This window comes from Oncorhynchus mykiss, chromosome 12 (assembly GCF_057628025.1).
Source record: "Oncorhynchus mykiss isolate SJ-2025 chromosome 12, ASM5762802v1, whole genome shotgun sequence".
Lineage (NCBI taxonomy): Eukaryota > Metazoa > Chordata > Actinopteri > Salmoniformes > Salmonidae > Oncorhynchus > Oncorhynchus mykiss.
In genome coordinates, this window is record NC_143033.1 from 19,609,767 (window position 1) to 19,625,989 (window position 16,223).

Below are 16,223 nucleotides of genomic sequence, written 5' to 3' on the forward strand. Positions count from 1 at the left end.
AGGAATAAACCCCACCCATTTCCACAATTTATGTTCTTAAAATATTATTTTAAATCTAACTCTAACCTTAACTCCATCCTTAACCACACTGTTAACCTTCTGCCTAACCGTAAACTTAAATTAAGATCAAAAATCACATGTTGACTTTTTGGCTGTGCAATCTGACTTTTTGGCTATGGAAGCTAGTGGACTCCACCCAGTGCTTGCTTCTCAGTCAGACACAGCAGAGCAGAGATACTTCCTGTCAACACTGTTCACTCACAATGTTTATTTTTATTTTTATAACAGACACTAATGTACTATTTTCAAGGCAATGGAGTATGAGTTTGAAGATTTGATTTTGTCTCAGAGGATTTTCTAAATCTCTAATGTGTCATGTTAAATATATTGTCTTGCTTAATCCATTGTCGTTCTTGAAATGTTAGCGCTGTGTAAAGATATCAAACATTTAAAGACGCAACTCTTACACTGTAAAATGTGGCACTTTTAAACGTTTTTGACACTGACAATCAAACTTAAGTTTAGACCTAGGGCTGAGTTGTTACCTTTCTATCAGTTCAGATACAGGGGTCTTGTGCAACAGTAGATCACCTTTCATCATATTTCAGAATTCTTTGAAGAAGAGTAGCCCGAAGAAGTATATCTTATCAGCCGCACTACCTGAGATAAAAGTGTCTTGCTTAATCCATTGTTAATTAACTTTGTCTCTGTTTTAGGCCTACCTCATACCTGCAGATTATACACATATTCATCTTTATACTTTCTGTGGTGATCTTTTAAACTTCAAGACACTTGTATTTTTCTTTTCCCATTAGTTCTATCATAGACAAGCAAACAGACAATTAATGTCCAGATTGTTCTTTATGCTCTGTCAGAGATGTCCAGCACACCATCCAATCCGGTTCCTTGGGCACTCAAAGTTGACATCTAAGACATTGTCAACTCAATTGTCCTTGAAAATTTTTCCAGTTGTAGACACAGATATGGACTGTTTTGTTTTTGTGCAATTAGAAATACAATTTCTGTCCTATGTAGTAACACACACACACACACACACACACACACACACACACACACACACACACACACACACACACACACACACACACACACACACACACACACACACACACACACACACACACACAAACACTTCATTGACAAGGAAAATACTAAGCAACTACAGTTCAGTATGTCTTTGTTCTACTTTAACTACAGATGCTCTGGGTCTATGAACAATGGTTGGCGAAGAAAACTCACTGGAGGAAATGTACTGCAGACAACCTTTATAAAAGATGAAGAAAATCAATTGCAACTTCTATAACTGTTGCAACTGCTTTTGAACGATTGAAGGGGCCAAATGTTAGTTGCTGTTAGACACAAAAACATGTCAGCCGTATGACAAAGATAATAATAACTGGGGGGGTGCTTATATTAGTCCTGTTACACACAAGTGTGTAATGGAAACATTTGCTTTGCATATTTCAACTCCCCGGGGCTCCATTGTACAGCACCCCTGGAGCAATTAGGGTTAAGTGCCTTGCTCAAGGGCACAGCAACACATTTTTCAAATTGTCAGCTCCAGTATTTCAACCAGCGGCCTTTCAGTTACTGGCCCAACGATCTAACCTTGAGGCTATCTGCCACCAGTATAGAGTGTGAGGTTAACTGTTCAAACAAGGTATTGGGACTATGTGGTGTGCATGAGTAACTTGTGGTCATCAACCCTCTTCCCAAATTCTGAGTTGAAGATGACAGACACATAGAAAATAAGAGTTTACAAAACGTTCCCAGTATCTTTCTCTCACTGTTTTATCTGATGACAATAACAGTACAACTAAAATCTCACAGGGAGGCTAGCTGGCATTATACCTTATAAGAAACCTCAGGGGCCTCCCAAGGGGCCTCCCGGGTGGCGCAGTGGTGCCATCAGAGTCCCTGGGTTCGCGCCCAGGCTCTGTCGTAACCGGCCGCAACCGGGAGGTCCGTGGGGCGATGCACAATTGGCCTAGCGTCGGTAGAGATGTCCTTGTCTCATCGTTCACCAGCGACTCCTGTGGCGGGCTGGGCGCAGTGCAGAAAAAGGGGTAAAAATAGTATATGCATTTTTTCCTAAGGAGACAGTCCAAAGTTTGGAAGAAGAAGATAAGAGATACATTTGAATGCCCATGGGACACAGCTCCTTCTTTGACCGACCCTATTACCGTTAGCCTCGAGGTCAATTATTTTTTTCTGAATGAATTGACTAGGCTGTCGATCAAGAGTCCTAGGGGAGTGGGGTTATTATTTTTCTTCTGTTTTTGAGAATACCAATTATTTTAATTGGTCCAGTATAAAAACTACTAAGCAGAATACAGATTGGCAGCTGAAGATGTTTCACCTGAATATCTGTTTTCAAAGCAAGCTGGAACAATTGAAGCAAGGTGACATATTTTAAGTTGCAATGCCTCAAGAGTATGTGACATAGGTCGCCAGGTGACAGTGTCAGAAAATAATATTGCTGGATGTGATCAATTTTTAGAGGCCATTCTCAAGAGGAGGCGATGATAAATGATAACAAGCATGCTTTCATGTAAGACACCTACACAATGTCCTTCAAACCCTTCTACTGGGATTGCTGTGTGTGTGTGTGTGTGTGTGTGTGTGTGTGTGTGTGTGTGTGTGTGTGTGTGTGTGTGGTGAATAATAATAATAATAAAAAAAGCTATTATTGTAACCTGTGTTGTATCACCTGAAATTAATTTAGACTTTCTCTTCACTACTGCCAAATGCATTACTTAATTGCTAACAAAATATTACAAATTGGGGAAAATGAACAAAAATAAAAAAGTAATAGGAAAAGATCAAGCTAACTACCTCTAGGGTATAATTTTGCCATGGAAATATTATAAATTAGATGTGAAATAGTAAATCATGCCTCACACACTGTATTTTGCCTCCAGTTAATTCATATCATGTAAATTATTAATGTAGTTTTCTGTACTCACCTGAATAGAAACAGCAGAGGAAGCACTCTATTCAACTGAAAAAGTTATATTGCTTTTTCTCTTCTTCCAAGTCTCTCACTGAAAGTATTTTCAAAACAAACTGTCATCTTCCCAGGGCTCAACCATTGACTTGTGGTTGATTTTGCATAGCGAGTAGAGCAAAAGAGCAAAAGCACACTGGCAAATCTTCAATTTTACATATCAGCTGGGTGTCTCTCCACAACATGCTCTTAGATGTCCCTGTGTTCAGTGCTGTAGCAGAATTCACTGATTATTCTCATGCTGTCATGACATATTCTTGAATAAATAATGCAGTCTGAAGGAGAAAAAAACTTGTTTGATATTTTTACTGCATTAGGCGCTAGTAACACAAGCATTTCGCTGCACTCTGCTATAACATCTGCTAAACTATGAACGCGACCAATAAACATTGATTTGATTTAAAGATGAAGGTACGATGCCACCTGAGAATTTAAGTGTCAAAAAGAGTGCAGCATAGAGGAACATGAGGTGATATAACAGAGACTAGGATTGTCATAAATGTAATACATAGCGTAAAGTTCTAAATCATATTCATGATAACCTTGGGTTGGCATTAGGAAAGAACTCAATTTAAGTGTAACTAAACTTTATAATCTTTCACCTAAGAGGCATTTTTGTAAATGGTTGTATATAACGTGCACTCAGGGCTGGGGAGTAACAGATTACATGTCATCTGTTACATGTAAGGGATTACAAAAAAAACGGTAACTGTAATCCGTTACATAACCAGCAAAAATATTGTAACCAGATAACAGACACTTTTGAAAAACTAGATGATTACTTCAAGGATTACTTTTAAATTCAGAAAGGATGTCTGCGGGAAAAAATATTTGACACTTTTCTGTTTTCTCAATGACATTCAAATCAGCATTGAAAAAAAGGGCAATTTTAAGTTTGTTGCACCTGAGCGAGTTTGACCACAAATCAAAGACCACTACGATGACACACCAAATGTGTTTGATGGATCGCGGGAAAAGAGCAGGAAAAGGCTTTTGTCGGCTACAGTCCAAGCTATGTCTTCCAATGGTACGACTGCTGTCAGCATCCAAAGATTATCCAACTTGAATAAATGCTTGGAGATAAGAATGAAAGCATAGGTTTAGTCTACGGCGATACGGATATCACTTATTATTGATATACAGTGGCGGATTTAGGTATAAGCGACATGGGCGGCCACCCGGGGCGGCATCTTGTGTGGTGCCCGCACAAAAAAGATCCTAATGGTGACATTTGCACAATCGGTTTTCTATCGCTCAGGGAGCCATACAAGCTAGAACCGCCGCTGACTATATACAGTAGGGCACTAATGTGAATCACACTGCTGCTCTCTCATTTAACTATTTGCGCATTACTGATTGTGGTTGTTGTGGATGGCTGTTCACAAATCTAAATGTGTTTTTGACCACAATAATTGTTGAATTCAAGAAGTTTAAACTGCCTGTCAATCATTGTTTTTGACACCAGTGGACAGCCAGTGAAAAAATGGGCTCTTGCAACAGCTGCATAGTGCGGTTCCAAGCCTATGGAATAAAAGTGGGACTTTCATGCTCAGTCTAATTCATGATGATCTAAATAATAATAATCCATCGGCTGAATGGACTCATGCTCAAACTTGCACACTTTTGATAGACTTAAAAGAGTAATCCGGTAATTGCTACATACATTTTTAGACATATAAATTATAGATATATATACATTTATTCTTGAAGAATATAACCTCTTGAGCTTAGATCAACTTTCACACTCCATGAGAACCCAAAATATAAGCTTGTTTTATTCCAATGTTTGTAAACATTATACATGTAAACAAGCACTGTATAGCCTCATAACATGGTTAAAACAATACTTTTTTATATCATGGATGGTCAGTCCTATTAATCTGAAAGTGGTTACATTTCTCCAGGCACATCCCTCAGCTTTTTACCAAAACAGAGGTGGGACAACCGTTTTGTTATTGTTTAAACAGCTGCATATTACCTAGATATCAAATTGTCACCAACAAAAGGTAGACAATAGGCCTCTAGCAAATGCAGCCTTTGGCATTGTTTTTTCACGTGTAAATAGCACTTTTCAGTAGTGCACAAAGCATGCCATTCCATGAGCGCAGCATTCATTTTTCAACTTGAATCAATGAGCCCAATCAGTCCTCCATGACAAGAAAATCACAAACAACAGAGTAAGGCTGGCTAATAAGTCCTTAATTTTGGGGTCATGCTCATGTAAAACAATTTGGCGAATCTATACTTCCATATTTCCAAGTCCTATTCTTGAAGATCAAGGGGTATAACAATTATTGGAAGGACTGGAATACTGATAGACTTTGGATTTTAATGTAAAGATTAATCGCATTATTTAATCGTATTATATGTAGTAGAAAGCAATGGGTTAGAAGAAGCCTACATAACCAACCCATAAAGTAAAATTGAACATCCATATATGGCCAGCTATGTAAACTTTAACATTGATGTATCCTGCAATAGATGACATTCAATTGGTAACATACATTTTTGTCTTCTTCTAATGCCTCTTAAGGGGAAAGTAATCTAATTACGTTACTGAGTTTGGGTAATCCAAAAGTTACGTTACTGATTACAATTTTGGACAGGTAAGTAGTAACTGTAACAGATTACATTTAGAAAGTAACCTACCCAACCCTGTGTACACTTACAGTTTGTGTCACAGTAAAGGCCTTATGCTCCACAGGTGACAAGGGGCTTTATGTAAGTAAGAGTGCCAAAGCCCTTATTCTGGGTCCTGTGATGTGAGACCCTCAATAAGTATTGTGGTAAAACAAGAAAATAAAAATGATTTCCTACTAAGCAGAATACAAATTGATTCGACTGAGTATGTGTATTCAAAGCAAGCTAGTACAATTGAAGGAAAGTGACTTATTTTAAGTTGCAATGCCTCAAGAGTATGTGACAGAGGTTGGCAGGTGACAGTGATAGAAAAGAGGATTGCGGGAAGTGAACTTTTGTTAGAGGCCATTCTGAAGAGGAGACGGTAAACGATAACAAACATGCCTTCAAGTGAGACACTCACACCTACATAATACACAAAGTGTGTGTGTGTGTGTGTGTGTGTGTGTGTGTGTGTGTGTGTGTGTGTGTGTGTGTGTGTGTGTGTGTGTGTGTGTGTGTGTGTGTGTGTGTGTGTGTGTGTGTGTGTGAGAGAACGCAAGAGAGATGTGGGGGTCTTGATATGGCTTTTGGACATGTGTTTCTACAATCGAGGAGCAGGTATCATGCATGTTTTTCTCCCCGGGGCTAAATCAAAGCTTTCTATTCAGAGGTGAATATAATCACACTGTGTCGCTCAAAGGTTTTACCAGCAAAGCACAGTTCTCTGTTAACCCATATGTTAACCTTCCGCTTTTATTTGAAAAACAAATGCTTTCTTCTTCTTTCAACCCTTACTTTTCATCACTGCTCAAAGTATAACAGAAAGGACAAACCACCAATAGCCACAGGAAGTAGGGGTACTGAAAAATTGTGATATAAAATATATTTACAGTGCATTCGGAGCGTGTACTACAGTTTTTTAGATCACAGCCTTATTCTAAAATTGATTAAAATGAGCAAGACAAAATCCATAAGTGCTTTTGAACGGGGTATGAATCAACTGTTTCCAGTGAGTATCAAGAATGGTCCACCACCCAAAGGACATCCAGCCAACTTGACACAACTGTGGAAAGCATTGGAGTCAACATGGGCCAGCATCCCTGTAGAAAGTTTTGACACCTTGTCAATATTAGGAACGTGTTCCTAATGTTTGGTATACTCAGCATATATAAATGGTTTGTATAGACAATATGGACAGATATGAATAGAAAGGGTGTGTACAGCAGTAGTTATATAGGATGAGCCATGACAGAATTCAGCATATTCATAAACAGTGGGTAAAACAGTATGTAAACATTATTAAAGTGACCAGTGTTCAATGACTCTATTTACAGTGCATTCAGGAAGTATTCAGACCCATTACATTCTTGCACATTTTGCTACATTACAGCCTTATTCTAAAATTGATTCAATTGTTTTTTTTTCTTAATTAAAAAACATGCCTAAGCAATCTACACACAATAGCCCATAATGACAAAGCGAAAACAGTTTTTTTGAAATGTACAAATGTATAAAAAAAACTAAAACAGAAATACCTTATTTACATAAGTATTCAGACCCTTTGCTATGAGACTCAAAATTGATCTCAGGTGCATCCTGTTTCCATTGATCATCCTTGAGATGTTTCTACAATTTGATTGGAGTCCACCTGTGGTAAATGCAATTGATTGGACATGATTTGGAAAGGCACTCACCTATCTACTGTATATAAAGTCCCACAGTTGATAGTGCATGTCAGAGCAAAAACCAAGCCATGAGGTCAAAGGAATTGTCCGTAGAGCTCAGAGACAGGGTTGTGTCGAGGCAAAGATCTGGGGAAGGGTACCAACACATTTCTGTAGCATTGAAGGTACCCAAGAACACAGTGCTCTCCATCATTCTTAAATGGAAGAAGTTTGGAACCACCAAGACTCTTCCTAGAGCTGGCTTCCCGGCCAAACTGAGCAATCGGGGGAGAAGGGCCTTGGTCAGGGAGGTGACCAAGAACCCGAAGGTTCCAGAGTTCCTCTGTGGAGATGGGAGAACCTTTCAGAAGGACAGCCATCTCTGCAGCACTCCACCAATCAGGCCTTTATGGTAGTGGCCAGATGGAAGCCACTCCTCAGTAAAAGGCACATGACAGCCTAATTGGAGTTTGCCAAACGGTACCCAAAGGACTCTCAGACCACAAGAAGCATAGGTGGTGGCAGTATCCTGCTGTGGGGGTGTTATATCAGCGACAGAGACTGCGAGACTGGTCAGGATCGAGGGAAAGATGAATGGAGCAGAGTATAGAGAGATCCTTGATGAAAACCTGCTCCAGAGTGCTCAGGACCTCAGACTGGGGCGAAGGTTCATCTTCCAACAGGACAATGACCCTAAGCACACAGCCAAGACAATGCAGGAGTGGCTTCGGGACAAGTCTCTGAATGTCCTTGAGTTGCCCAGCCAGAGCCCCGACTTTAACCTGATCGGATATCTCTGGAGAGACCTGAAAATAGCTGTGCAGTGACATTTCCCATCCAACCTGACAGAGCTTGAGAGGATCTGCAGAGAAGAATGGGAGAAACTCCCCAAATACAGTTGTGCCAAGCTTGTAACGTCATACCCAAGAAGACTCAAGACTGTATTCGCTGCCAAAGGTGCTTCAACAAAGTACTGAGTAAAGAGTCTGAATACTTATGTAAATGTCATATTTCATACATTTGCAAAAATTTCTAAAAAACTGTTTTTGCTTTGTCATTATGGGGTATTGTGTTTAGATTGATGATTTTTACTTTTTTTTATTTTTTACCCATTTTAGAATCAAGCTGGAACATGACAAAATGTGAAAATGTCTAGTGGCCTGATTACTTTCCAAATGCACTGTATATATAATTATTTTTTTATAAATATTTTTTCACAAAAGTAGTGCACTGGGTATTGTGTTAATGGACAGATATAGACCTTGACAAGGCAATGTTTTAATAAAACAACAAAACCAAGAACACGACACTAACATAAGGCAGGACATCAATACACAAGAACAATGCAAACTGGTGAATGAAATGGGGACTGACATATAAAGACGAGGAAATTATGAAGGTAACGGAGGCCAGGTGTGAATCATAATGATAATGATTCCCAGGTGCACGTAATGATGAGTGCCAGGTGTGCGTAATGATGAATCCCAGGACCGGTGGTTAATATTCTGGCGATGTCGTACGCCAGAGGGGAGGAGCAGGAGCAGACGTGTCACCTACAGTATAGAGCAGGACATGAAAGGGATTTGTGTTAACTAGTTTATTGATTTGGAGATGAGGCATTGCTTCTAATTCTGCTTACCAGGCATGTTCACAAGACTCTTCCCCAGCCACTCTTACTCAAGTATTGTGTCACCATGTCTCCCATTCCCTTCAGTTTTACCACATGCTTTTCACTACATGTTTTATAGTGTGAACTGTGAATACGTTTGTCATGAATACATTTTGTTGTGTGTGCATATGTGTGCACATGTGTGTGTGCGCATATGTGCATATTTGTGTGGTGTGCACACTTGAGTGTGAGAGTGTTTCTTATGGAATTTCTAAAATGAATTTTCTGCAGTATTAATTTACCATCCTTACAAACCACATAATGTAAATGTATATTACTGTATTGTACATTGGCTGGTCATCTAGGTTTGGAACCTGTAGACTTTCCATCACCATGAAGAAAAACATGTGCAATACAGTAATTGAGTAGGCCTACAATGAGACATCAAGTGGCTTGTGATGATGTGATGTGATGATGTGGCTCAGATGGTAGAGCATGGTGCTTGCAATGCTAAGGTTGTGGGTTTAATTCCAACAGTGGGGCAGTACGAAAATATATGCATTCACTACTGTAAGTAGAGTGTTTAGTAAAAGGAATGAATAGATCATTTCATTTTTTAATAAGTTTCATTTGCATAGTATTTCAAGAAACTGGAAAACCTAATGGGGAGAACAAGTATTTGATACACTGCTGATTTTGCAGGTTTTCCTACTTACAAAGCATGTAGAGGTCTGTAATTTTTTATCATAGGTACACTTCAACTGTGACAGACGGAATCTAAAACAAAAATCCAGAAAATCACATTGTATGATTTCTAAGTAATTAATTTGCATTTTATTGCATGACATAAGTATTTGATCACCTACCAGCCAGTAAGAATTCCAGATCTCACAGACCTGTTAGTTTTTCTTTAAGAAGCCCTCCTGTTCTCCACTTATTACCTGTTTGAACTGCACCTGTTTGAACTCGTTACCTGTATAAAAGACACCTGTCCACACACTCAATCAAACAGACTCCAACCTCTCCACTATGGCAAAGACAGAGAGCTATGTAAGGACATCAGGGATAAAATTGTAGACTGGGCTGGGATGGGCTACAGGACAATAGGCAAGCAGCTTGGTGAGAAGGCAACAACTGTTGGCGCAATTATTAGAAAATGGAAGAAGTTCAAGATGACGGTCAATCACCCTCGGTCTGGGGCTCCATGCAAGATCTCACCTCGTGGGGCATCAATGATCATGAGGGAGGTGAGGGATCAGCCCAGAACTACCCGGCAGGACCTGGTCAATGACCTGAAGAGAGCTGGGACCACAGTCTCAAAGAAAACCATTAGTAACACACTACGCCGTCATGGATTAAAATCCTGCAGTGTGCGTAAGGTCCCCCTGCTCAAGCCAGCGCATGTCCAGGACCGTCTGTGAAGTTTGCCAATTACCATCTGGATGATGCAGAGGAGGAATGGGAGAAGGTCATGTGTCTGATGAGACAAAAATAGAGCTTTTTGGTCTCCACTCGCCGTGTTTGGAGGAAGAAGAAGGATGAGTACAACCATGAAGCATGGAGGTGGAGACATCGTTCTTTGGGGATGCTTTTCTGCTAAGGGGAGAGGACGACTGCACCCTATTAAGGGGAGGATGGATGGGGCCATGTATCGCGAGATCTTGGCCAACAACCTCCTTCCCTCAGTAAGAGCATTGAAGATGGGTCATGGCTGGGTCTTCCAGCATGACAACGACCCGAAACACACAGCCAGGGCAATTAAGGAGTGTCTCCGTAAGAATCATCTCAAGGTCCTGGAGTGGCCTGTTTGTATGGATTGCCTTCAGAAGGAGAGTACCATCGTGTTCGTGAGAATCTCCCCTTTCCATAGTAGGTCATATTAGTTTGTAGCTCAAACGGTTCATATGCTACAGACAGAAGTTGCCATATCAGCTTTATCCACTTCAGACGAGTCCCGAGACAGTGTTGGGGATGTGGAGCAGGGCGACGTGCCTAGTAAAACTGATGAGGAGGATAAAGATAATTATTGTTTTATTATCTCACTTCATCAAATCAATCAATTACATTATATGTAGTAATCCCTTTTGCATCAACAGTTGTCAAAAAGTGGTTTACAGTTGATGATTGAGATAACATTTTTATTTATAATCAACATAAATGTATGTAATGTACTGGAAAGCCTAACTGGAAGGCATGGCTCTCTCACACAACTGCAGATCACGTGGCAGTGGAATTGAAGCCACAAACTTAAGTTTACCTCATACGTTTTTCAGGTAATATGGAGCTCTCCAGGATTAATGGCAGAGTAATACAATTATGGGTCTATGATATAATGCATGAGCTCAAATGGTTTATGACTCCCTTTTCGTTCCATTAAAGATGTACTGCAGCGGGGAGAAGAGATTTGGATAGATCCATTTGATTTGGATAGATCCATTGTCGCTCATGTAAGCAACCTCCCTAAAACCAGCACTGCAGCCAGCGCCATAAATGCACATGCGTAAAAAGGCACATTGTCCAATCCCTGCGGCGATGTTTAAATAAGACACGTCCCAGGTAGATCCTTCCAAGTCATACCCCACTTAACACTCAGAGGATGGGTCCCTTCATTTCTTCATGATGATATAACCGTTCAAAACTTGATAATGGTCATCTGGGGTCGTGATTCGACCATTTCAAAGCGGATTTGGCATCTAGCAGGTTGTTGTGTGTGTTTCTGCAAGACTCAACAAGAACACTACCCATAACATTGTGAGAGAGACCAAGCTGCAGCAGGTGCGTCTCGACACTTGGGATACCCATAACATCCGAGGCAACTGTCAGGACATGAAATGGATTTTCTGAGCGGCAGCGGTGAGGGGCTGAGGTCGGAGATGCATGGGGAACAAAGCGAGGAAGGTTCAGGATTATATCCTGTTGCTGACTTCAACTTCTCTTTCATGCTTAACGAAACGAACCAGTCCTTTGGAGAGTACGCTCACTTGTCTGATTTGGAGAAAAGTTATTTATTCGGGGATGGATCCGCCGTCCTGAGAATAATAATCTCAGTGATTTACTCTGTGGTCTGTACCTTGGGGTTGATAGGAAACATCCTTGTCTTATATCTGATGAAGTCTAAACAAGTATGGAAGAAATCGTCCATTAACTTTTTCGTGACGAGTTTAGCGTTGACTGATTTCCAGTTTGTATTAACTCTTCCTTTTTGGGCAGTGGAGAACGCTTTGGACTTCACCTGGCTTTTTGGAAAAGCCATGTGCAAGATAGTGTCTTACGTGACAGCGATGAATATGTACGCAAGTGTGTTTTTCCTGACTGCTATGAGTGTGGCACGGTACTGGTCGGTTGCATCGGCTCTCAAGAGCAGGCGGCGCCGTCACCGCTGCTGCTCCGCGCGCTTTATGAGCGTTGTTATATGGGTTGCTGCTATATCCGCAGCTTTGCCCCATGCGGTGTTCTCCACAACGGCGACTGTCTCCAACGAGGAACTGTGCCTTGTTAAATTTCCAGACACCGTTGACGCACAATTCTGGCTTGGACTTTACCATAGTCAAAAAGTACTGATCGGGTTTCTAATACCGCTGGGGATCATCTCCGTCTGCTACCTGCTGCTTTTGCGCTTCATCACATCCAGGAATGTGAATACCTCCAGCGCAAAGAGGCGCTCCAAAGTGACAAAATCTGTGACTATAGTGGTTCTGTCATTCTTCCTCTGTTGGTTGCCGAACCAGGCACTAACGGCGTGGGGAATTCTCATAAAACTCAACTTTGTGCATTTCAGTTGGGCATATTACACCACGCAGGCATATGTATTCCCAGTGTCTGTCTGTTTGGCGCACTCTAACAGCTGTCTAAACCCCATATTATATTGTCTAATGAGAAGAGAGTTCAGAAAGGCTTTGAAAAAACTTTTTTGGCAAATAACTTCTCCATCCGTGACCAACATGAGACCATTTACGGCGACGACCAAGCCAGAGCAAGACGAGCATGGACATGCGTTGGTACCGTTAAGTCCGGCAGAGCCAGCCTTGGTTTTCTATCCACCTGGTGTTGTCATTTACAATGGGAGAAACGATATGCTCCCGAACAGTACGTAGTACATGCAGCCTACCAAGCTGTCAACGGTGCCAAGTCGATTTGTTTGGATGTATTAATGTGTTGATCGATTTATTTATTTATTAATTATGTATACATGTATTTATTTATTTCTATCAACACTATTTTTGTCAATTTTACGCATCAGTGAGAAGTGTCATGCCCTGGACTGATTGAAGCCAAAACTTGCCTAGACAGATTCAGAAATGTATTGTTGAGACCTTTTCCAATGCCACTCAATCGTGTTACAACTGAATAACGGGCATTTCCCTCTTCGAAATGTGTTTCATAGATGCACATCATTCATGTGTAAAATAAGTCGGTCGGTTAATCTTATGTAAATTGTGGGCTTTAATGTCTATGTGTGGCACATCAAAATAAAGACCTGGATCATCTTGACATACACAGCTTGATAGATTACAACTGTGATGTGGTAAATAAATCTTACACATGCTCCTTGGTTTTACATGACTTGCACTGCCTTTTTACAATTACTGGGATATATCTAACCGGTAGGGAATGTATTCAGTTGTGCAGAATCTATTTAAGTTGCACAAAGATGTTATAAGTCAGTAATTGAAGTGGAAAAAAACAGTGGGCTATCTTACCCTCTTCTCTCCCCCCACATTTATCTGAATGTTCTGTCCTTCATTGTCTTTCAGAGTTCAATTTAGAGGTGCAGTGTGTGAGATAGTTATTTGACATCACTTGTAATCATGAATATTATAAGAGCATACACCAGCAGTTAGTCCTTTATTCTGAGCTAATTGCTTCTAGGAAAAATTGGCATGCCAGAGGTGTGCAGTGACCTGTAAAGTTGCTTGACAGACACCTACTCACTCAAATCAATCAAATCACATTTTATTTGTCACATACACATGGTTAGCAGATGTTAATGCGAGTGTAGCGAAATGCTTGTGCTTCTAGTTCCGACAATGCAGTAATAACCAACAAGTAATCTAGCTAACAATTCCAAAACTACTACCTTATAGACACAAGTGTAAGGGGATAAAGAATATGTACATAAAGATATATGAATGAGTGATGGTACAGAGCGGCATAGGCAAGATACAGTAGATGGTATTGAGTACAGTATATACATATGAGATGAGTATGTAAACAAAGTGGCGTAGTTAAAGTGGCTAGTGATACATGTATTACATAAAGATGCAGTAGATGATATAGAGTACAGTATATACGTATACATATGCGATGAATAATGTAGGGTATGTAAACATTATATTAGGTAGCATTGTTTAAAGTGGCTAGTGATATATTTTACATAATTTCCCATCAATTCCCATTATTAAAGTGGCTGGAGTTGAGTCAGTGTCAGTGTGTTGGCAGCAGCCACTCAATGTTAGTGGTGGCTGTTTAACAGTCTGAAGGCCTTGAGATAGAAGCTGTTTTTCAGTCTCTCGGTCCCAACTATAAAGAGCACTGCAAGGGGCACATCATTGACAATAACCCTCAGGGTAGACCGCATGACATACTGCATCTCTATGGATGCATACCACGCGATAAACTGCACAATACATGCTTCTGTGTAAATCTCTTTCAGAGGAGTTCAACTTCTTAATTTTTATTAATTACATTTCGATTTATGTGCCTGACAGAATTAATCTGGAGCCACTTGGTTCACGGTTTAGGCTTTAATAGATGGATTGATGTTGGAGAGTAGTCAGGTTAAAAGCCTTGCCTAAGGGCACAACATTAGAATGCTTCATATGTTTTTATCAAGATCTTTTTGAGAACATCTACACCGGAAGAGAGGGAGGTGGAATGGAAATCATTGATCTGCACACAGTTAGTTCTGCCATGCTCAGTAACATATACTGTACAGTTGAAGTCGGATGTCTACATACACTTAGGATGGCGTAAAACTAGTTTTTCAACCACTACACAAATGTCTTGTTAACACACTATAGTTATGGCAATTCGGTTAGGACATCTACTTTGTGCATGACACAAGTCATTTTTCCAACATTTGTTTACAGACAGATTATTTCACTTATAATTCACTGTATCACAATTCCAGTGGGTCAGGAGTTTACATTACACTAAGTTGACTGTGCCTTCAGACAGCTTGGAAAATTGCAGAAAATTATGTAATGGCTTTAGAAGCTGCTGATAGGCTAATTGACATCATTTGAGTCAATTGGAGATGTATCTGTGAATGTATTTCCTACCTTCAAACTCAGTGCAAGTAATTTTGCTTGACATCATGGGAAAATCAAAAGAAATTGTAAAAAAAATAAAATGTGTAGACCTCCACAAGTCTGGTTCATCCTTGGGAGCAATTTCCAAACGCCTGAAGCTACCACGTTCATCTGTACAAACAATAGTACGCAAGTTTAAACACCATGGGACCATGCAGCCGTCATACTGCTCAGGAAGGAGACGGGTTCGGTTTCCTAGAGATAAACGTACTTTTGTGCGAAAAGTGCAAATCAGTCCCAGAACAACAGCAAAGGACCTTGTGAAGATGCTGGTGGAAACAGCTACAAATGTATCTATATCCACAGTAAAACATGTCCTACGTCGACATAACCTGAAAGGCCACTCAGCAAGGAAGAAGCCACACTTCCAAAACCGCCATAAAAAAGTCAGACTACAGTTTGCAACTGCACATGGGGACAAAGATTGTTCTTTTTGGAGAAATGTCCTCTGGTCTGATGAAACAAAAACAGAACTGTTTAGCCATGAAGACCATCGTTATGTTTGGAGGAAAAAGGGGGAGGCTTGCAAGCCCAAGAACACCATCCCAACCGTGAAGCACGGCGATGGCAGCATCATGTTGTGGGGGTGCTTTGCTGCAGGAGAGACTGGTGCACTTCACAAAATAGATGACATCATGAGGAAGAACAATTACGTGGATATATTGAAGCAACATCTCAAGACATCAGTCAGGAAGTTAAAGCTTGGTTGCAAATGGGTCTTCCAAATGGACAATGACCCAAAGCATACTTCCAAAGTTGTGGCAAAATGGCTTAAGGACAACGAAGTCAAGGTATTGGAGTGGCCGTCACAAAGCCCTGACCTCAATCCTATAGAACATTTGTGGGCAGAACTGAGAATGTGGGTGCGAGCAAGGAGGCCTACAAACCTGACTCAGTTACACCAGCTCTGTCAGGAGGAATGGGCCAAAATTCACCGAACTTATTGTGGGAAGCTTGTGGAAGGCTCCCCAAAACGTTTGACCCAAGTT

General features: G+C 40.5%; 1 protein-coding gene across 1 annotated transcript; it reads left to right on the top strand.

Annotated features, from left to right (window-relative positions):
- Positions 1-11,430: 11,430 nt before the first annotated feature.
- LOC110539124 (relaxin-3 receptor 1-like) lies at positions 11,431-13,527 on the top strand. The gene has a single exon (XM_021626096.3). It carries the CDS (start codon positions 11,755-11,757, stop codon positions 13,015-13,017), a length of 1,263 nt encoding a protein of 420 aa, XP_021481771.2. The 5' UTR covers positions 11,431-11,754; the 3' UTR covers positions 13,018-13,527.
- Positions 13,528-16,223: the final 2,696 nt, after the last annotated feature.